The sequence below is a fragment of the Camelus bactrianus genome, chromosome 7 (assembly GCF_048773025.1).
Source record: "Camelus bactrianus isolate YW-2024 breed Bactrian camel chromosome 7, ASM4877302v1, whole genome shotgun sequence".
NCBI classification, from domain to species: domain Eukaryota; kingdom Metazoa; phylum Chordata; class Mammalia; order Artiodactyla; family Camelidae; genus Camelus; species Camelus bactrianus.
The window spans coordinates 53,026,883-53,048,913 of NC_133545.1; the positions used below are offsets into that span (position 1 = coordinate 53,026,883).

At 35.6% G+C, this 22,031-nt stretch overlaps 1 protein-coding gene across 3 annotated transcripts in view; it reads left to right on the forward strand.

The window, feature by feature from the left end:
- DGKB (diacylglycerol kinase beta) overlaps positions 1-22,031 on the forward strand; it is a 587,707-nt gene that overhangs the window by 428,844 nt on the left and 136,832 nt on the right. For all 3 annotated transcript variants that reach the window (XM_074367408.1, XM_074367407.1, XM_074367409.1), the window contains one exon: positions 6,846-7,041. In XM_074367408.1, coding sequence (XP_074223509.1) covers positions 6,846-7,041 — 196 coding nt within the window. The remainder of the gene's footprint in view (positions 1-6,845; positions 7,042-22,031) is intronic.

Here is a 22,031-nt window from a genome sequence, read left to right on the forward strand (position 1 = left end):
TTTCCCAAGTGAAAGAAGCCAATCTGAAAAGACTACATACTGTATGATGCCAACATATGATGTTCTGGAAAAGGTAAAACTATGAAGACAGTAAAAAGATCAGAGGTTGCCAAGGATTAAGGGAGAGAGAGGGAAGAACAGGTGAATTTTTAAGGTAATGAAAATACTCTGTGTGATGCAATGGTGGTAACTTCAAGTCATTATACAGTTGTTGAAAACCAGAGAATGTACACCAAGAGTGAACCCTGATGGAAGCTGTGGACTCTGGGTTATTATGATGTGTTAATGGAGGTTCATCAGTTGTAACACATGTATCTCTCTGGTATGGATGTTGATAATGGGGGAGGCTGTGCATGTGTGAGGACAGGGCATTTATGGGAAGTCTCTGTACCTTCCCCTCAATTGTGCCATGAGCCTTAAACTGCTCTCAACAATAAAGTCTTAACTTACAAAAAAAGAAAAAAGGAACAAACCAAAAAACATGGATCTGTAGTATAATATTATTTATGTCACAAAGTGGAAAATGTTCAAGGAAAAGTTTGTATCATGAAGCAAAAGACATTTGATGAAAATAGGTAATGGATAACATTGATTTTAACATTACAAGTGATAAAATTCCATGATTTTGTTCCATGGGACTTTACATCTTCGGGAAAGACTCTTCAGGGTTGTGGCTCTACATCCTCCCGAAGTCTGAGCTTCTCAGGTCTGCATTTACTGCCTTCTTCTTGGCACCACTGCAGGAGCACTTGTAAATCAGAGCTAGTGCTGTGCACTCCCCATTCTGTTGTTGCATATCTTGAAATTTTATGTATTTATCTTAATTTTGAAATGATGTGTGTGTATGTGTATGGATGGTAATGTAAAATCTGCTTCTCTATTTACTTTTTAATGAATCCAGTCTATCATATTAGCAGAATACGCCTTTCTACCCTCAAGGTGACTTCATAATTAAATATAACAAAAACAGCAATTTGGAAATTTGATTCTGTTGCTGTTGCTTCCTGTTTGGCCTAAAATGATACCAACTATGGTTTGAAAATATAAAACATAATAAAACCACTTCAGTACAAGAGTACCTCAAGTAATGGATATATATTTTATTGACAGCTTCTTCAAAACAGACCATTTGCTGTGTGACCCTTTAATTCACATCTCTCTTTCATTTAGGAAGATTTTTTTCCCAAAAGAGTGAATATTTGGAATAATATTAATATCAAGGGGCAATAGTTGATGATAATAATAGCTAAGATGTATCTATTGTTAAAAATACCTTATGCTTGGTGCTAAACAATGTATATAAGTTACCTGATTTAATCTTCCTCAAAATCCTATGATTTAGAGAAATTGTTATATCTCCCCTGCAGAGATAAGCAGATGAACATTTTCTTCCATAATTAAAAAAGAAATGAGAATTGTGCTGCTTGCTGCCAAAATATTTAAATCTAAAGGAACAAATAAGTTGGATGGATGGATGGATGGGTGGGTGGGTGGGTGGATGGGTAAATAGACAGATAGATACATAGATAGAACAAACAAAGGGGAAATTTGTAACTTTAAGAAGTTCAGCTATCCTCTAACTTCAAAACAAAAGATAAACAAAAAATCAAATGAAAAGCTTTAAAATTACAAGATAATGTACTAAAAGCAAAGTTTGTATTAAACTATCTGGGGCCTGGATATGTCCCTGAGAATCTCAGGTCAACATCTGGAATTGAAGTCTATAAAATTCATGCATTTTTAATTTGTTCCATGTACCAGGCAAAGTTCATGAAAGAATAAAATGGCCCATTCTCCAAAGTATTTAAGTCTTTTGGTTCTTGGTAAGACTTAGAAGGATGGTGAATTTTAAGGCCAAGAATTTCCATCCTCACATACTGACCTTTGTCTTAATGATTGTTTCTATAAAATCTGAATGAGCTCAAGTATTGACAAATTGCAAGAAGAGTGTCAGGGACACAAAATAAATTAGCAGGATTTGAAAGGTAAGATTCTGATTGTGCAGTACCCTGCAAAGCACAGTTACTAAAGTCAGGGGGCAGATTTTTGCAGCTTTGTCTTTGCCCCACTTCTGTCAAAATCTTCCTGCGTGGTCCTTCAGCATGCATTTAGAGAACCTTAGCTCAGTCTTAGCCCTACCAAAACCCGATCATGGAGTGGAGGAAATGGAACTTGGGACTGGACATTCTTTTCTAAATTTTATTGCCTTTGTTGAGTCATAGTTGACCTACAAAAAGTTGTACATATTTAATGTGCACAACTTGATGAGTTTGGAGAAAAGAACATATCCATGAGACTACCATCATAATCAAAGCCATAAGCATTTCATCACCTCCGAAAGTACCTATCTTCTTGATATGTGTGTGTGTGTGTGTGTGTGTGTGTGTGTGAGATAAGAACACTCAGATCTACCCTCTCTTCTAAAGCACCCCAGGTGATTTTGTTTTGTTTTGTTTTAGTTTTTTTGCAATGAAATTCCAGAAGCAATGATGAAAGGAGATGTTACAGTTGTGGACCTCAACAAAGATGGTCATAGGAAAAAAAAATTGGACTCATCAAGTCCAAAACAAAGAATAACTCCTTATTCCATGAAAGAACAAGAAATGTAGTGGGATCAGGTGGTGCTATCATTTCATTATGATAAATACATTGTACTTTCCCTTACTGAAGAGAGTTAGGAAGAAATGAGGTAGGTAAAAGGTGACCAAAGGGAAAAATTCTCTTCTGTGTTTAGCAGAAGTTATTTTTAATGAGATAACTTTTGGTAAGAATTTTAATATTCCACCAATAATTTCTGGCTTTCCCAGAAATTAAAAGGGAACCAGGAAAAATTAAAGTGGTTTTCTGCTAACACTTTGGCCTAATGCTTGATATCTTGAACCAGTAATAATATTATTATTATTATCAACATATTCAGCAACTGTGTGTGCACATCCATGGTGCCAGTCTCAAATTTTTCTGTTTTCCATATTTGCTTCTGTCTTCCTCTCCTTTACCTGCTATATCTCCCCTTCCACTCTGGAAAATATCTTGGGATTATCTGCAATCAGCACTTCTGTCACCATCACTGGACTGCCAGCTAACACTAAAATTATCTGAAAGGCATACTCTGAGCCCCTATGTCACACTGTGTTTTGTAGATAAAAGTTATAAAATGCATTTGAAAAAACATGGAGCTTAATCACTGGAGAAATGCAGAATATTGTGGCCTTAAACATCACAAGAGGTACCATTAAGGCATTTGTGTATATGTGTCTAGTATATTTAATTTTTTATGTGTGTCTATTTCAATTTGTAGGGTTGCTGCTGCAGTTTTCTGGAAAACATAAATGATTTTGCCTTATGAGTTACATATGAATTTGTAGAAACTCTTCTAACAGCAGGTTTAGATAAGTCATTTTACTCCATGCCATTTTAAACAATGAACAACACAATGTTTATATATTTCATTAAGTAAAATTATGAATCATTTTTATGACTTGGGCATCGAATTAGACTCACTAGGGGAAAATATTTACGGTTTCTCATTAATCATATCTCATCAGGTTTATTATTCACAGTTATGGCTCTCCAAAGTTCTTCAAAATACTATTTTGAATATTCGTATCAAATAACATATTAACTGAATCTGAAACACTAAATTCATATATAAAAGCTTGTCTTTAATACTTCTGATCCCTTTTTTTTTTAATTGAAGTGTACCCGGTTTACAATGTTGTGCTAGTTTCTGGTATACAGCACAGTGATTCAGTTATACATACATATGTATATATATATTCCTTTTCATGTTCTTTTTCATTATAACACTTCTGTATGAAATTGTGCAGGGTATATTTGTAAACTGTGGTTAAAATACATTGGAAGAAAATTTTAAACCGTATTCTTTCCTTTTAGAGGAATTTGTCTCTGGAATAAAATCTTTCATTTCAAACTAAGAGTGGACAGTGGCATCAAGCCCCACACTCTGCAAACAGCCCCCCTCGCACTATATGTTAACGACGTCTTTTCAACATAGTAAAAATGTTCAGGATTTATTGACTAACCGAGGCTGTTAGCTTTTAAGCTTTTATATATATTTTCCTCTGTAGCTACCTTTTTAAAAATCATAAATCTTCAAGGTGGATGAAAATATTATCTGACGCAGTCTTATGACTTGTTTACACTTCATCGCCTTCACCTCAGCTTTTATTTCCACGCGCTCAGCCGGTGTGCTACGATTCCTGGTCTTCATCAGACCCAGCGCTGGAGATTTCCAGACTAATGAACATAACGTTAAAGCAAACAGAGGAAGGGAGCCTGGGGTCAGGAACTAGTGGAAACAAACCATTAATAAATGGGCATTTATGTAAGTACATTATCCTGCGCTCATAGGAACTTCCGTGTTCTTCGTCAGTCCTTTTTTGGGGGGACTTCTTAAGGATTTTTGTTTTTCTTTTCTTTTCACTTTCAAGAGCGCTACTTACTGTTTCCTTAAAACGACACGTGACAAGACTGTGAAGGGTGAAAACATGAATACTAGTACCCACTGATGTTTTTCAGTTGTCAGATGTGATTCCCCTAGTTCAATTAAAAAAAAAAGCCTATTTGCAACGTGCTCGCCTTTTCTGCAGATGAACAAAGGAATACTCCTGCACTAATTCTGAAAGTAACTTGTCACAGTGGGGTTCGAAGGCCTAGTCAAATAATTGTCTTCGAGCACTACCTGCTGTGTTCAATATTGAGTGAAAATGGAAGCCGGGCCCCAACTCCAGCTTATTTCACGATTCTTCTGTTATTTAAATGATTTTAGTCAGTTTGGGGGAAGCCAGACCTTTATAAATTAACAGCAGGGAAATACCAAAGGTGTCAGATTGCATATTTATCATCTTTTTCGTGTAATACTTAAATATGTATTAAGAAGTGACTGACATAAATTAGGCAGATTTCAGAAGCCACAGGCCGTGGCTTGTAGAGGACCCCCTTCTGCTTGACATTTCATCCTTGTCAAAGATCAAATTATTTTAATTTAGGCTGCAAATTATAAGGAATGAAGACTTCTTTGTGGGAATTCCCTGTGGTAATCTGACTTTTGTTGTTACTGCTGCTTGTCAGTGTGCAAAAGATATAATATGCATGCAAATAAGGTTAAAAAATATGTACTATCTAATTATCCAGCCAGTACATTCCACTTGAAGACAGTGGGAGGCCTGACACACAGTATGTGTTTGATTCATTGAGGCCTGCAGGGTATTTACACAAGATTACTTTTAATTATGAAATTAATATCTGTTTATCTAGAATATATAGCAGTAAGTGAGTATACACATGAGCAGAATTCTTTAGTAAAAAGAAATCATCTTAATTTACTACATGAAAAGGAGGGGAAAAAAATTACTTGTTTCTAAGGGAGAAAAAAAAGGCATCAACCAGACCTTGGTTTCACCCTCGTTGAAAGAAATTGAATGAAAACTTGGCACTGTCTCTAGAATTTGTTTCTAGCCGTGCCAAGTAGGCTCAAGATAGGTTGCTTTATTTCACTTTTTATACTTTGGTGAGCCAGATACAGTACTAGATTCAGATGAGGAAAATGTGAAAAAAGAGAGGATTTTTGTTAGTTTGTTTTTTGTTTTTATAATTTTCGTGGCGCATTATCTCTTTTTAGGTTCAAAAATCCTGGTTGCCGTGAGAAAGGGTATGATGAAGTCAGTGTCAGTGTTCTGGGGTTTTGTTGTTGCTGTTTCTTTGTTTTGTAATAAGACATGGCAAATAAAACAGTCCCACTGCAGATACGCTTTAATTTATGAAGTGCACACCCCTAACAAAGTTTGTAAAACACAGATATTTATAACTCATCTTGACTTAGAACTGAAAATGGGAGAACACTATCTGGGATATATTTATAATAACTACTGCTTTAGAAAACTTAAAGCAAATGAGTAAGTAAATAATAATTACAGAAATACAGTATGGCCGTGTCACTTTCCATACGTGTCCATCAGTGGAAGAATACGGAAAATTCAAAAAAGTAGAAAGTGACCACTGCATATGGCAAAGAATTGTCTGGAAAGCATAGTCAAAAGGGTATTTTGTCACCAGACAAGCAAAAAAGTCTGGCTAATTGTTTTCATTTTCCAATCTATTGTTAAAACAGCTGTAAGTTTCTGTGCTGATGGATTGGAGATCTTCCTTTCAGTGCTGCTACTCTTGGTATTTCCTTCACTCAGTCGGCCTGGTCCTTCACACTCGTGTAGACAGCGTGCCTCTCACTGCCTTTAACACTGTCCTTGGAACTTAATCTAGTCCAAGAAATCATCCTTCGCCACTCCAGTGTAATTCAGATCTCTCTGAATCGCCGTTTTCACTTTTTCTTTTTTCAAAAGTCTCTTGAGCCATTTCTGTCTCTACCCGCAAAAATGAGACCATGAATTATGAATTTTGTTTATTTTCCCCCAGTAGTGCCTTATGGTGTGTTCTAAAGAGGAGACAGTCGCTAAAATTTCTGCCTGAAATTTGACCAGACATCCCAGAATCAACCTCCTTATAACACACTAGAAATTTGCAGCTGGTTATATATGCAGACACTTAATAAGTATGTCCCTTGCAAAGGTTTTCTTACTATAAACAAAGATACACTCACTGATGGTTTAGTTTGATCGTTTATAAACACTATTAATGATACCTGGTAAGTGTTATTGGCTGCTTTATCTTTTATACTGACATTCAGGGTAACCATTTAAGTGTTCTTAAAAGGTTTATTTAGAAAGAGCAAGATTATAGATTAAAAATTCTTATTAAAAGATAAGGAAATGCGAAAGAAGAAAGCTAAAATGTCTTATTGTTTCTGTTTTTCTCACTTTACTGATCAGTGCGATGGAGTACAAATTGACTTAATAAACATCTCTCTGGAAGGAATTGCCATTTTGAATATACCAAGCATGCACGGAGGGTCCAATCTTTGGGGAGAGTCTAAGAAAAGACGAAGCCACCGCCGAATGGAGAAAAAAGGATCTGACAAAAGGACCACGCTCACAGATGCCAAAGAGTTGAAGTTTGCAAGTCAAGGTAAGTCTCCTAACGTTTCATTGTTAAGTTGCTTCCTGCTTGGCTTTTGAGGGCTACTTCAAAATGAAAGAGTTTTCTATTGCACTACAGTCCGTATATGTATGCAGTTGTATTGTTTATGATATCAGATATACATGTGTGATTCTATTATACTATAATAGATTCTAAAATCATGTATAAACTGGCTATATTTTCATGGATTTTTTTTCTCCTTTTTTTGGATATATCTCTTTCCAGAAGGAATAAAATACATATGATATTTAGTGGAAAATAATATAGGCTATCTTGTACCTTAAATTCTGGAATGTGATTGTCTTGGTCAGGATGTTTGAGTTTGCTGTAACAGGGGCCTAGGTTAGACTCTGCTGAGGTATGTTGCAAGATTTTTTATTCTTGACTTTCTGCAGTCAGCCTATGATTTTGAAGCCATCTTACATTGAGCTGTTGTCCGAAATACCATATATAATGGCATGTTTAAAAATTCCACAGTAAATTTTGGTTATCTGCTTCTAGTTTTCCAGAAATTTAGTAACAGGTAGAAGACCTGGAAAAGAAAGGGCGAAGGACTAACAAAATAGGGTAGAATAGCTGCGGATCAGCTTTCAACTCCATTGTCATGTAATTCACACTGGGACGTGACAGTTAATTCTTGTTGATAGATTTTATAAACAAAGATCAAATTAGTAGTATTCTAGTAATTGCTCATGCCTCAATTTATGAACACTATCCATAATATTTCTTTTACCTTCCGGAATCTACATCATACCATTGATGGCATTCAGATGGCCAAGAAAATGTATCAACTCAGCTCAATGTAGCAAAGACAAAATATGATGAAGAGGTTATCGCCTTGTGGGCCCAATAAAAATAATATTTCTTTAAATAAATAAAACTTGAGAATGGCTGCTAGGCTTGATGGTGGTAGGAAATAGCTTTGTTTTGGTGTCTTTAGGCATCTGATTCAAGTTTCAGCAGCAGGCAGTGACTTCTGTTATATGGAATGTGGTGACCATAAGGTTGACAAAGATGGATGGAGAACATATTAAGTATCCACTAGAAAGATGTGTTTATTACAACCTGCCCCTAACAGAAGGTTTTGATGCCCATTAAATGAATAGGTAATCCCAAAGAGGTAAAGTCTGAGGCATTGCATAATTTAATAAAAGAAAGTTTCTATCAAATTTAAAATGTTTCACACTCAGGATGAATGTATGAAAACATGCAGGAAAATGGTTTTTTGAAGGAGAAAATGCATAGAAAAAATGAGTAGGTTTGTGCTATATGAATTTTAAAATGAGGGGAATTGGGTATAATTATTAATTTCTAGGAGTTGTTGACACTAATATTGCCTTTATACTTAAATGTAAGTTAATTGATTTCTTAAAAAATTTATGAAAAATTTCTAAGTTTTAGAATTAGTCCAAAGACCATACTAAGATCACACTTAAAAATCTCTGCTTCTCTCCCAAGGGAGTTAATGAGTTCATATGTGTTACATAGTAACTTAGTCCATAGGGTTAAAAAAGACTGTTATATATATGATATAAATATATAATAATTTCTAGGCTTTTTTTCTTTTTGGTCACTACAGATTGTACTTGGCATGTCCTTTGCATGTAGACATTCCAGACATGTATCTGAATTGATTCTCAATGCTCAGCTGCCAGCTATATTCACCCACCGAGCTGTTAAAGTTTGTAAAACTCATGGCTGTGCTCTACCGGGACAAGTGTCTGTACACTGTGGAGCTACTGCAGACCTGTGTCTGCTGGTCCCACTCACTAATCCCCCTCTATGTGCTTTTCTGAGGAATACACATTTGGAATAAAGCACAGGCAAATCGGCCAGAAGTGCTGAATAGACTTGTGAGTGCCCATAACCCTGGGAAAAGGTCTCTTCCTATTCTGCCTTCTTGCTTAGTACTAAGGAAGCATTAGGACCAGGTTTCCATAAACTTGGGAAAGAAAGAAGTGAGAACCTGCAGGTTGGTGACTTAGGAATACATTTTTCTCAGTATAAAGCTGGGGAGAAACATTAGAAATCAGAGTTCTTGAAGGTCGTTGTGTGAGTAATAACCAAAGTGTGTTTGTAACTGATTTGGCTCAACTTTTTCTTCCTTCTTAAACTGACTATGCTTGTAAGTTTGGATTTAGTTTCACATGTACACAAAATGATTATAGGTATTGACTTTAGAAATGAAATATAGGAACTATAATTCTGGCCCAACAAGTTTCTTTAGCCCAGATCAAATTAATGATTTCACTCTTAGAAAATACACAAGGAAGTAAGTGAAAAAAACTAATAATGTAAATTTCTTCTTTTTAAGATGCACCTTCTTGAAATCTTAACTAACAGCTTTTCTGATATGCCTCTGTAAAAAGTTTGAAGTTTAAACTAATTTTTTTTTTTTTTTACTATATCAGAATGAATGCTTGTCCATAAACTTTAGAAAGCTTTTGGTGACAGGGAGAGGGGGGAAGCGTACCTGGCTAGATTCTTGTAATAAAGATAAATTATTTTATTTAGTAGAAGTATTTAAATTAAGAAAAAAGTTACAAGTTCATTTTAATGAGAAAAAAAATGTCAGACCAAAGGTACATCATGATGTTTGGAGTATTATATACTCTTTTATGCTTTGCTCTGCATGATCTGGGACTCCTGCACAATTTATTTGCTTGAAGTCCTTGAGGACACTCACAACATAAGATCATAGTCTCTTCAGTGAATAAATTCACTGATTGGAAATTGACAGTTGATTTAATTCGAGTTGATCAAAATTATAAGCAGTTAATTTAATTACATTATTGTTCCAGCAAAATATTCTCAAACAGTTGGAAGCAGTTCTAAAATGTATTCATATATTTATGTAATTCAGTAGACATTTCTTTGCGGCTTTGTCTTTTTGTTTGGTTTGGATTTTGTTGTAGTTTGTTTTTCTTTTCTTCTTTTGGAAGTACAAATGAACGAATCGTATACAGACGGCATGGCCTTTAAGCAAAACGATGAAAGTAGGCCAAGTAGGTCCGCAGTGCTCCTTAGCCTTTGTGTTCCGTCTTCCCCTTGTTTTCACTTGCTGAGTTCATCTTTGCTTCTTCTTCTGCATTAAATCTAAGCCTCAGAAAGATGTCTTATAGATTCATTCACATTAGTGTATAAATGACTGGTTGCAGGTGAGAGTAAAAGTTATTTGAATTTTAAAAGAAAGAAAAGCCTTCAGCTAAACCATTATTTTTCAAACTGTGTTCTGCCAAGTTATAACTACAATTTTTCAGAAGTTCTGTAAAAAACTTGCATTCATATTCATTTTTGCCATATTTTAGGGCAATAACCAAAAAAAAAACCTATAATAAAAACTCACAAACGTGCATTCTATAAAACCGTTTTGTCACATTGACAATTCCCAAATCATTAAATTGTGTTCCCAGGTGAAAACAACCTCCTTTCCTCCTCCTGTTCCATTTCCTCTTCTTCTTGCTGATGGGTGGACTGATCCATGGATGGATGGATCAAAGCCTAGTTCTGCATATCCACACACGTGCATTTGTACACATATACACAGCTAAATAAACACACAAATAAACAAATAACTGTGACATTCACTGGAAAGTCTGTACCTCTGCAACGGTCATTTAAAATATACCTTTGCATGTTTGATGAGGATAATTGTACAAATGGGTTGGGTACGTTACCACCACAGCATATGTGACTCATAAGCAATTAGAAAGTCCACAAGCTCAGATACTTCTTTTTGACACAAGTAATAAACAGTGCATAACAATCAATGGAAGTGAAAACAAGGTGACAATACTAATATTTTTAATAAAAATGGAAATCATTTTTCAGAAAACTTTTTGCTCATAAAAAAATTGCATTAGTTAGCTAGTTCTCCAAAATGATAAGCTTGTACTAGCTTATATATCAAGTGTACTTTTGTCAGAGATTTATGATATAAACATTCTCACGACTGCTGCTAAGGAGGCAGGGGTGAAATTGAAACAAAGTTTCAGCTAAGTATGCAGAATAAGATAAATTAGACTGATTGAAACTTGAATTAATATCTGAACCAGACAGCAAGTAAATCTGTGTTGATGAAGCTGAAAAACTGTTAAAAGGATACCTGTGAAAAATGTTTTTTCTTTTTTCAACCAGTGAGGACCTCTCAAGTAATGTGAGCAGTTTTTAGAGATTCTAATGGTTTTAGCTTTGAAGATACAAGTCCAGCTATACCATTTTCCAATAATGAACCCAGAATGAGGCAAGACTGCCAAGTGAGATGTAAGAAAGTTTGTGTCATTTACAATGACTTACCTGTCTGGTTCAGGATAGTCCCAGTATCGCACAACAAAAACAAATAGCAGACATCAGTGAAAATTAGGATGCCTCGGACATGGCAACTGCCTTCGTCAAAATAACTCCATTGTTCTCATAGATTGATTATATTCCATGTGTTCCCAATTTGAATCTCTAAAGTGTATTTGTACAAATACAATTCTAATTTTTCATTAATTTACTGTTTTTTAAAAACATTGCTTCATTTGAAAAAAAAAAAAGAGAGAGAGAGAGAGAAAGTTGACTGCTTTAGAAAGTTTGAAAACCACTGAGCAAAGCACTTACATTCAAACTGTGGAGTTTCAACATTTGCCAGAGGCTAAGGGAGGTACTGTCAGGAACAGCTGGACTTCCTGCTTGAAACATCATTCACTAGGTGACTGTCCACGCCACATACGGATACAGCTAGAAAAAGTTTATATTAAAAACTAATTAATATGTGATATTGTCCATGAAGTTTTCAGTGATTTTATTTCCATTTACCAATGCTAATCCTTTTCTTTGAGCGGAATGTCTCCAAGGGTAGTGTGCACTCCACTGATGGAAAATTGAGATAGTTTAAGCACTACACAGGTCAAGAATTTAAATCTAGTTTTTGTACGTACTATTACTGTTGAAAAAGGGGTACTTTTTTTCTTAATTTGTAATTTAAAATAATTTTATTTTTAAAATAAATTTTAAAGTGAAAATAGAGCAAAAGCCAAAACTGAAAAATAATAGAAGAGGTACCTGGATATGGCAATACTTGTGAACGTGGTACAAGAAAGCCTAACGTAGAGGAAACTCTGCTAGGTGAATACCACAGATTTCTCCACATCGTATAATTTGTGTAGCCCCAATTTTGAATACTTAGTGTAAACATTATTTTTATTCATCATCATCTTGCTGAAAACTTACTATATATCATTTCCTCCAAAATGAGCTTTTCCGTGTACGTTACACTGCACATTCCCCTACCTCACTTTATTTGATGTCTGTGCACTGTCCCAGGGAAAACTAAAACCCTGATTCTTTTAGGAGCTGGAGGGGAGAAACTATGTACCTGATTGGCTGTCAAGGAATCTCTCTACATCAAATGACTTAGTTTATTTATTTATTTTTTTGAAGTTCTCAAGAAGTAGGAAGGGAAAAAAAAGTCAATTCAAACCAAATTGATCAAACAGAATAAATGAGTTGATGTCTGTGAAAGCTTGACAAAACTTGAATTTCTTTTGCTACTGAAGATAAACAAGGTTATTGGCTTCAAGGTCTTTACCTTTAAAATGAGGACTGTGTGTGTTGTCCATTGCATTGCTTAGAAAATTGCACAAAGACTTTAAATAGTAGGACTCTAATACCTCCTACTCCTTGTGCAAGTTATACTTAACTGGAAGTTGATGATAATGGACATTGGTCATGCATTATTATCAGTTTTTCTAGACATTTCTATGGGTTATCTAGGGTAATTTAGAAGGCAGTGTTTTAAGTTGTCTAAATATAACTGCAACATTCATTTTAGAACTGTAGATGATGTGTTTGGCATTCAAACACCGGCAAGCAGAACAATTTCCAAGCATTTAAATTCAGTGATTAAATCAATTAAATTTAGAAGCAAGAAAAGGATTTCATGCTGCATTATTATACCTGGATGTTAAAATTGTTGAAAAAAGATCATGGCATTTGAGATGTTGCATTTTACAAAAATCTATGCATATACTAATACCATGATAATTTCGTTGGTTGAAAATAGATAGATCCAAACATTTGCTCTCTAGTAACCTTTAAGGAGATGTCTCAAAATGAATTTCTAATTGGTTGTTTTTAAACTACCTCTTTTGAAATTTTCCAGCAATGGATAATGCGAATAATAGCAGGTACCTAATATTGTTATCTAAATACAGAAATTCCTGTTTGCATTTGAAGATTGCATCCTATACCTGCATATCTTGATGTATTGGTTCTCCATTTTTAACTAAAGACATTCGTTAAAACTTATGAAACAGCAGTAAAAAGAAATTTAAAAATACAAGACGTATTTCTTGTGTGTAAAAATGAAAGGGTATTTTCAAAAATATAAGGTCATGTACTCATATTTGGTCTAGCTGTCCGATAAAAACGTATGTATTTTTAAGAAACATTTATGAAATTTCTATTTGTCGTAACACTGTAAAAACTTCAGACAAACCACTGGCCTCCTAGAAATTTGGAAAGCAGAAACCATTAATATGAATAAATTAATATTTTAGTAACAAAACCGATGATAATCTTTAGAATATTCTCATATCCCTTCTGGAGCTGTATAAAATACCATTTTATGACTAGGATTATCACCTTTCACCCCAGGTTCAATGGTCAAATGTTCTGACATGCAGTATAATTCTAGCAACAAAATATGACATGCAGTATAATTTTCTAGAACTTCTTATAGTAAAATTGGTAAGGCCACAAAATCATTTGGGGTATAAGAAAGCAGATACATAATCATTTAAACAGGAAAGTGATATTTTCTCACACATTGCAATTAAAGGTTTATTCTTGAAAACAAATTGAAATGAGGAAAATAGAGAAAACCCAGGGAACGGGTAGGTAGGGACGGCAGAACAGGGAGCGACTTGCTTTCACCTAATGAATCTGGGAAAACTTGAGAAAAAAATGAGATTTTAGTGGCAGCTACATTTTGAAAAAATACATGATTTGGCAATCAATTTAATAGATGCAAGGGCAGAAGGAAAGGAATTTGTTTCCTTGAGGTTTTCAGTTAAGGTTCAGCTGTTACCTTCTCTGACTTCTGAAGCAGAATACCTTCTTTAGTTTCAAAATGCTAATGCTATTCTGAGACTCTTCTGTATTTCTGGCTATTGATTTTAATTGTGACTTCAGAGAAGGATGGAAAGTATAAATGCTTTAATGGGTCATTTCTCTATGATGTTGATGTCAGTGATAAAACAACCATCTTACTTGTTTCTGTGATACAATATCCCATCCTCAGTCTCTTGGAAATAATGGTGGGTCATCTAACCCAGGCTAAAACTGTGCTATAATTTTCAGTAAATTTAGCCTATGCGTGGTAGAAATATAAAACATATTTGCGAGTGAAATAAAATTGGCTGATTTACAACCCTCAACTAATTAACACTTGTAGAGCATGCTTTCAAATAGTCATCACATGAAGCTTCCGAATATGAGACCAATCTTAAAAGGGTCCTAAATACAAAGCCCTATAATAATTTTTTCATTTGAGGTTGGTGTTTTGAAGCTCAGGTATTGGATGTGTTCCAGGGAATTTAAAATAATTACTCTATAATCAGCACATAGGAAAATAAACTAGAGGGGATTCTAAAGGAATAGTAGGCGTGAAAGAGCTATCAAAAAGACATGAAATCAGCTACATAAATTTTTAACTATGATTCTATTTTTTTTGTTTGTTTGTGTTAAAAACCATGTTTTCTTTTCCATCAAGATAGAAAACAGTCGGCAAGAAAAACTATAATCTCATTGAGAATGAAAATTTAAGTGCACATTTGGAGTGACATTTTATTTAGAGATAATCACGTCATGCCAGGAGAGAACTTTTATTTTACCCCTCTCTATTTAGAAGTACTATTTTCTTGTTACCTTAGTGGATGTGGCGAAAACACCACAATCTAGTACCTGTTACTTTCAGGCATTTGTCTAACTGCCAAAGGGTGCAGGGGGCCCAGCAGAGATCAAAGAGACCTGATTCTTGAAAGAATGAAACCCCACCATCCACTTTCATTATCTTTGTGCTGTGTGTATCTTTGAGTTAACTAAAGCAACTACCCACTGGAGTTCCATTGCCACGAATTCAGTTTTTACAAATACAGTCTTTCATTGTATGGAACTAGTTAACATAGAAATGATAGCTTCTTGGACAGAATCCAGCCAACTCTGTTTTTGTGGAAATTGATAGAGATTCGTTAGATCACTATTTCCTCTGCACTGATTAATTATTCTCCTGGTTTAATAGCGTTATATGGCTCTTCCTTTGATAAACTAGATTCATAAACTGGGGGTGGGACGGGGGTTGGTGTCTATTTTATGCAGTGCCTTTTGGCTGCTGTGCAATACAGCTGTTAATCAGAGTGAGCTAAAGATTGAGGCCTGAATGTTATAAAGTGACAGTCACTTGAAAAAAGACTAAAAATCTCTATGGATAAACATAAGTAATTTAAATGAGCCCTAGGGAGCTTTTCTGAGAAAGTTCAAATGCCTGATGGATGTTGCACTGTTACCCTAATTATCCCATAACATGGCACAAAATAACAATCTCATTGTGTCTTTTTTATTTACAAAGCTGCTCTCACCCGTTATCATTACATTTTTTACCTGTTCAAGTTCTGAAAGATTGCTATTCATTGAGAGATTCATTAAAAGAGAATAATTATATTATATTTCACAGACTGGCAGAACGAAAATGTATCTTGAACAGTTCCATTTCCCTGAACAGTTGTTTATCTCAGGGTTGAAGACAAGTCTGTTAAGTATCTTCTACCCTTTTTAAACATGTCAAAGCTAATCATTAATACTGAAATTAGTAATTTGATTCTGATTTAATGAAAGAATCAGCTGTCCTTTGTAGAACTCAATTTCTGTGAATGAAACAAACATAATATATTTTTTTAATTTTGAGTAACAAAAAGTATTTAATTATCTTTTTATGTACAATGATTTTAAAACCATGTCTCTTCTGATAGTTAAAGCCTTAGCATATTGACTCTTTCCCTACCGATGCTTGAGAACTTGTACTTCTCCATCCAAAATACCATATCAGACATTTTCTTACTAAAGATGTGGCATTCACATTTTCAAAGTATCTTATTAGGAGAATAATAAGAGATTAAAAAAAAAATCAACCATTATCCAAGAATGTTCCATTTTAAAATTTACTGCAGGAAAGGTTCATGAGCTTTGTGACTAAGTGTCTTGTCAAAATTAAAAGGAAAATCACGTGCACAAAAATATGACTTCAATAGAAAATAGAGCAAAGACATATCACCTCCTATTTGAACATGGTAGTGCTGTGAAATGAGCTATTCGTAGTCACGTGCACGTGCATACCTTAACTCTTATCTTAAATCTGTCTGGTAAGTAAGTGAGCAATAATGCAATAATATATTAATCATTGATGGTTTTGCCAAGCTTTCTACACTTGATGATAAGCACTTTCTTCCTAAGAGTCCTCATACTGTAGTCTTGTCTTAACTTCGCCCAGACCAGCTCACTGAAGTACCCCGGTGTCTAGGGGGCTCAGTGGGAAGCAAGAAGTCAGTGCATCTTTTAGTCGGTATAAAAGCATGAAAGATGCTATTTGATTTTGAAAAGACAGTAATTGTATCAAATTTAAATAACAGTTTTAAATGTGTGTAGGATTTGAAGAACTCTTAGAGATATGGAATGAGTTCATCTGTATGTCTCATTTTAACTGTATGTGACTAAAACAGGCTGACATATTAACAGTGCTATTTTGAGTCAGAGGTTGAATATGAGGCTTTGTATATTTGTGTAGTTAGGTATTATTTTATAATTCTTCACTAATACATTTTTCTGCCCTTTTTATTAATGAAACCTATTTCTTTTAAAGGAATTGTATAGGTCATTATCTTATTTGTTTTGTTATGATAGTCTATTTTAGATTTCCATTGCTCTTTTTGTTTTGTTTTTTAGTTTTGCTGTTTGGTTTCTGAGTATTTTATATATGTTACTTTTGTAAACTTATTATCCAAAAAAAGTTGATACTGTATTGGCACAAAACTTTCCTACAGATCTTCAGAAGCTACTGTCTTCTGATCCCCAAGTAGGTGTAATTGTGCTACTTTCCAGGTGTTGGGGTGTTCGAAATATTTTGTTTATGGTGGTTAGTTTCTTGGTGTCTCATTTCCTCATGCATTCCTCTCTTCCTCTTGGTGAATTATGGAACCCATTGTTTGCTTTCTGCACTCCCTTTGGTTACACACCTTCCAGCTCTCACTTCCTCACAATGATCTTAAGATTGTGGTGCCACAGGACTGACTCCTTGGGAGCCACATACACAAACTGCCCATGACCACACTCATTGAGTTTGCAGCCGAGACCAAGTCACCTCAGCAATGAGTTCACATCGTACCTGCTGCTCCTAACCTTCTGTCTCCCCCCTGACTGCGTTACTGGTGATTCACAGAGACGTGTATTAGAGCCCTCTCTAAAGTAGGTTGTACCAGAAAGTACCAGCTACCTAACAAATTAGTGGCATTGTGGGGTGCTGCCTGCCGGGTGCAAATAAATTGTAAGAGAGTACAGGGGACAGATGATTGGCCTTAGCTAGGCTGCAAAACTCTTTCCAAACTGGTACTGACTGTGTGCCAATAGATGTGGTAATAACTGTCAACAGGATTTACGGCCCTTTAATGCAGACTCAGTAAGCAAGGGAGAGGTGGAGCCCTGTGATTCTATATGAAGCTGAGTGTCTCCTGCCTTTCAGGCACTCTTCCTGGGCAGCAGGGGTGCAGATGCAGCACAGGTCACTCACAGCTCTCACAGAAGCTCTTTGCCTGGTCTCAAGACTTTGAATTTTTATTTTATTGTCTTGGCATATGTTGCTTCACTCTTGGTAGTGATTGACGCTACTATTTTTAAATTAAAAAGGAAAAATTCTCTCAGAGTTAGAGTGTGAGATATGTAGGTTCTCATTAAATGTAGAAAGTATAATCCTTGTTCATATTTTTTTGCCTTCTGAGATTAAGTTTTATCTCAAATGGCAATGCCTGCTCTTCCTGGACAACCATAGTGTCGATTGTCTTTAAGAGTAATATGTCCCTTGAAAGAATGATTTTCTGTTTTTCATTTCCATTGTTGCCGATGTCAGGTCTTAAGTCTAGCATTGTCTCCGGGTAAACCTTTCATCTGTATGTATAAAATGGGCATATAAGTCTTTCTTCCATAAATGATCAGTGAATGAACAGATTATGCTTTTATTAACACTTTTTTTCTCAATCTAACTATTTTCTTGATTAACTGATGGTTTCTGTCTTCATTAGGAATTGTGTAGGATGGACCAAGCTTTAAAGATTGAATGAAACAGGAATAAGCTTTTAAATTGAGCAAATTGATTACCCTTGTTTTAACTCTTTTTTTCCCTAAGGTTAGTGGATAGGGTTTTTAAAACATTTTGCAATGTGCTATGTATATTTAATGGACAGATAACAAAGAACAGTCACGTTAAGACCAGAATGCACAGAAGTCATTCACTTAGTAGTTCAGTATGTGCCCAGCCAGTCTGATTTGTGACCATTCTTCTCATGTACTCCACTCAAGCCCAAGCCCAGGTGACAGTTTGGATGATCACTGCGTACACCAAGCATGGTACCCTCTCAGAGCCTTTACACTGATATTCTCTCTACCTGGAATATTCTCACCTGAGATCTTCGCCTCATTTCACATGGCTTCTTCCTCACTTCTTTCAGGTTGCTGTTAAATATACTCTCTAGGGAGAGACTCCCCCCACCACGTATCTATAACATCATGCCATCCCCTCACATACCCTAATCCCTGTCCCACTAGGTCTTATCCTTTTAAAAACCTGAACCCTTTGATGAATTATAACATTTGTACAGAACATCATACACATCATAGTAGTTGTATAGATGATGGATTTTTACAAGTGAACATGTCTATGTAGTGACCCTTCCAGATCAAGAAATAGAATATTACCAACCCTACAGAACACCCCCAACCCACGCCCTACTCAATATCCTGGCTGCTATTGCTATAGATAAGTTTTGCTTGTTTTTAAATTTTATATAAACATAGTCATATAGCATATATTCATTTATGTCTAGCTTCTTTAATTTCTTATTTTCATTATGCAGTCATATTCATTATATTAGTATACAGTTTTTTTTCCTAGTGTGGCGCTACTATAAAATCTACTGCTGTGAACATTATTGTACAGGTCTTTTGACATGTATATGTATTTCTTCTGAGTATAGACGAAGAAATGAAAGTTGTTGGGCCATAGAGTATGTGTATGATCAGCTTTAGTAGATATTGCTAAAAGTGGTTGTATCATTTTGCACTCAGCAGATAAAGCTTCCAATTGTTTCCATATCCCCACCAATACTTTATATGGCGTTTCTTTTTAATTTAGCCATTCTAGTTCATTTCATATTAAGTGTTCATGTTACTGATGACTAAGGATGTGGAGCCCCCCTTTATGTGACCAGGTTATTTGGATATCCTCTTTTTATGAAATGTCTGTCAAAGTCTGTTGCCTATTTTTATTGGATCTTTTTTTAATTGGAGTTTTTTATGTATTTGTATTTGAAAAACCTAGAGTCATTTGTTGGTTCTATGGGTTGCAAATATACCCTCCCACTGTGTGGCTTGCCTCTTTATTAATGATGTCTTTTGAAAATCAGAACATCTTGATTTCATTTAGTTGAAGTTTAGTGTATCAATTGAGTCCTTTTTTTTGATTGCTTGTTATCAGTGGTTAGTTGTTTTTTTTTTAATCTTTCTAACATCTCCTGTGTTATTTTGGAGAAGCTTTATTTGTTTAACTTTGACTTTTAAATGAAACTGAATTTTGTGCATGGTTTAAGATGGAGGTCAGGAATAATTTCTTTTTGCATCTCATTATTCAATTTATACCGCACTATTTGTTGAAAAGGCTCCTACCCCATTGCTCAGTGGTAACATAATCTTGATTCAACTGTCCATTTATGTATTAATTTATTTCTGGACTCTATATTCCACACTAAAAATAGACAAACTTCTCCACTGTCAGATGATAAATACCTTAAATTTGGGGTCATGGGCTTTCTGTCCCACTTACTCAGCTCTGTCGCTACAGTACCACAACATGGGTCATTAGGAGTGATGGCGAATAAGACCACTTGTGCTTTCTTATTTTTGTTCCTGGAGCCATGCATTCTCCTTATTGGGAAGAAAACACCATGCAGTAGTTACTAATTTAGGATGTATACTGTGTTTGAAGGGTGGCCCCTCATCGTTGCAGGATATCATCTCCTGATTGGTACTTTGGCTGAGTCTTTAGAAAGCATTCCACTTTACTATCACTTCAGCATTTTTTTGGTTGATGAAGTAACTGGACCGGTGTATTCCATAATAATATGCCCTCTGCTCTACTCATTTTCTGAAAGAGGGATCCCTTGGCAATATGATGTAGTTTCCTTTATCAGCTAGCTGTGATAGTCTGTCTGTCTTGTTATATTGTGGAAGAAACTCTCTGGTGGGTATTAATCTATGATACAGAGATCTTCAAACTTTGTTCCCATTCCTTTAAATCCATATGCAAGCATCTTTGGAACTCCTTGTCCAGATATACATGAGTCTATGTATATTCTCACCTTCGACTACTCCTCTGTCCACACAAAGGATAACTCGGTGTGCCTCCCAGAGCTCTGCTCAGTGGGAGGAACTCCCCTCACCTCTGTCTCTTATGATGCACTGTAGTAGATCAGCAGCCTATTTTTGATGCTCACTAACGTGACAAGACAAAACATCTATGAAACATGCTTAAGCTTTTTCCTTCTTTGACATTGAATCCTAAGAGTTAGCTATATGAGGGAGCCGCAAGAGAGGTGCTGGTCCAGCAGTGGTAGAGATCAAGGCCACCTTTTCATTCAACTTTTCATACTTTCTGGCCCTACTCATGTCTGACTGAGGTACACCACTTCCATCTTGCAATGGATTTCTGAGCTTCTGATTTAAGGGCTCCTTCTCTGTGCATTATGGCAGAGGTCAAGAGAGTTAATAGAGCCCCAAACTAGGACTCTGTAAATTACTATTATCTATACCACATGGATCTAAACTTATTTTCAACCTCCTTTCCAAAAGAGATAGAAATTAACACATTCCCCATTTCAGTGACTGCATACCTCACACTAAAGGCTGTTACTGTGCTCCAGAAAAAAATACCGTATCTGGGAAAGTCAATGCAATTGAGACTGTTTGGTAAAGTTTACAGTTTTCCACTGTCATATGCCATGATCCAGCCCTTTTTGTTTAATAGTTACTAGACTAGTGTTGTAAATGGGGATATGACAGAGACTCTACCTCTACCTTCTTTAAAACTCGATGGGTGGCAAGAATTAATAGTTATATATACAGGACCAGAAACCAGTGTAAAGGATCTGCCAGTTACCAAGGATGCGCAATCCGACAGTGCATTTGGAGGTCTTGGAAAAGACCGCCTGGTGGGTCTGTGGACCGCTGTGCGCCAGATCCAGGCCAGAACTCCGTTTATCATCTGGCTCCCATGTGCCTTCATTGGACTGTTGGGTCAGTTTGGGTCTCAGAGTGGCAGTTTTAGTTTTGACTCTGAATCAACAATTGTTAAAGGTTCTGGATATTTCTCTTTACCTGTTGCATAGTCATTTGAGTAAATGACCTTAGGGCTTTTTGGGAAAAGGCTGGGGGAATTACTGCTTTATGCTCTTCTTTTCATATTGCAGGGTCCTTCCTCTTAGAGATCTGCCCTGCCTTTCAGTAAATAGTCTTCAAAGAAAATTCTGAGAATCCACTCAGGTCTAGAAACTGGGCAAGAGATGGTAATTGGGGAGCTCAGGGGATAGAGGAGGGAGCAAGGAAAGAAGAAAAACTTGCCCTAGCCTTCTTTTTTTAAAATTTTTTTTTGAAGTATAGTCAGTTTACAATGTTGTGTC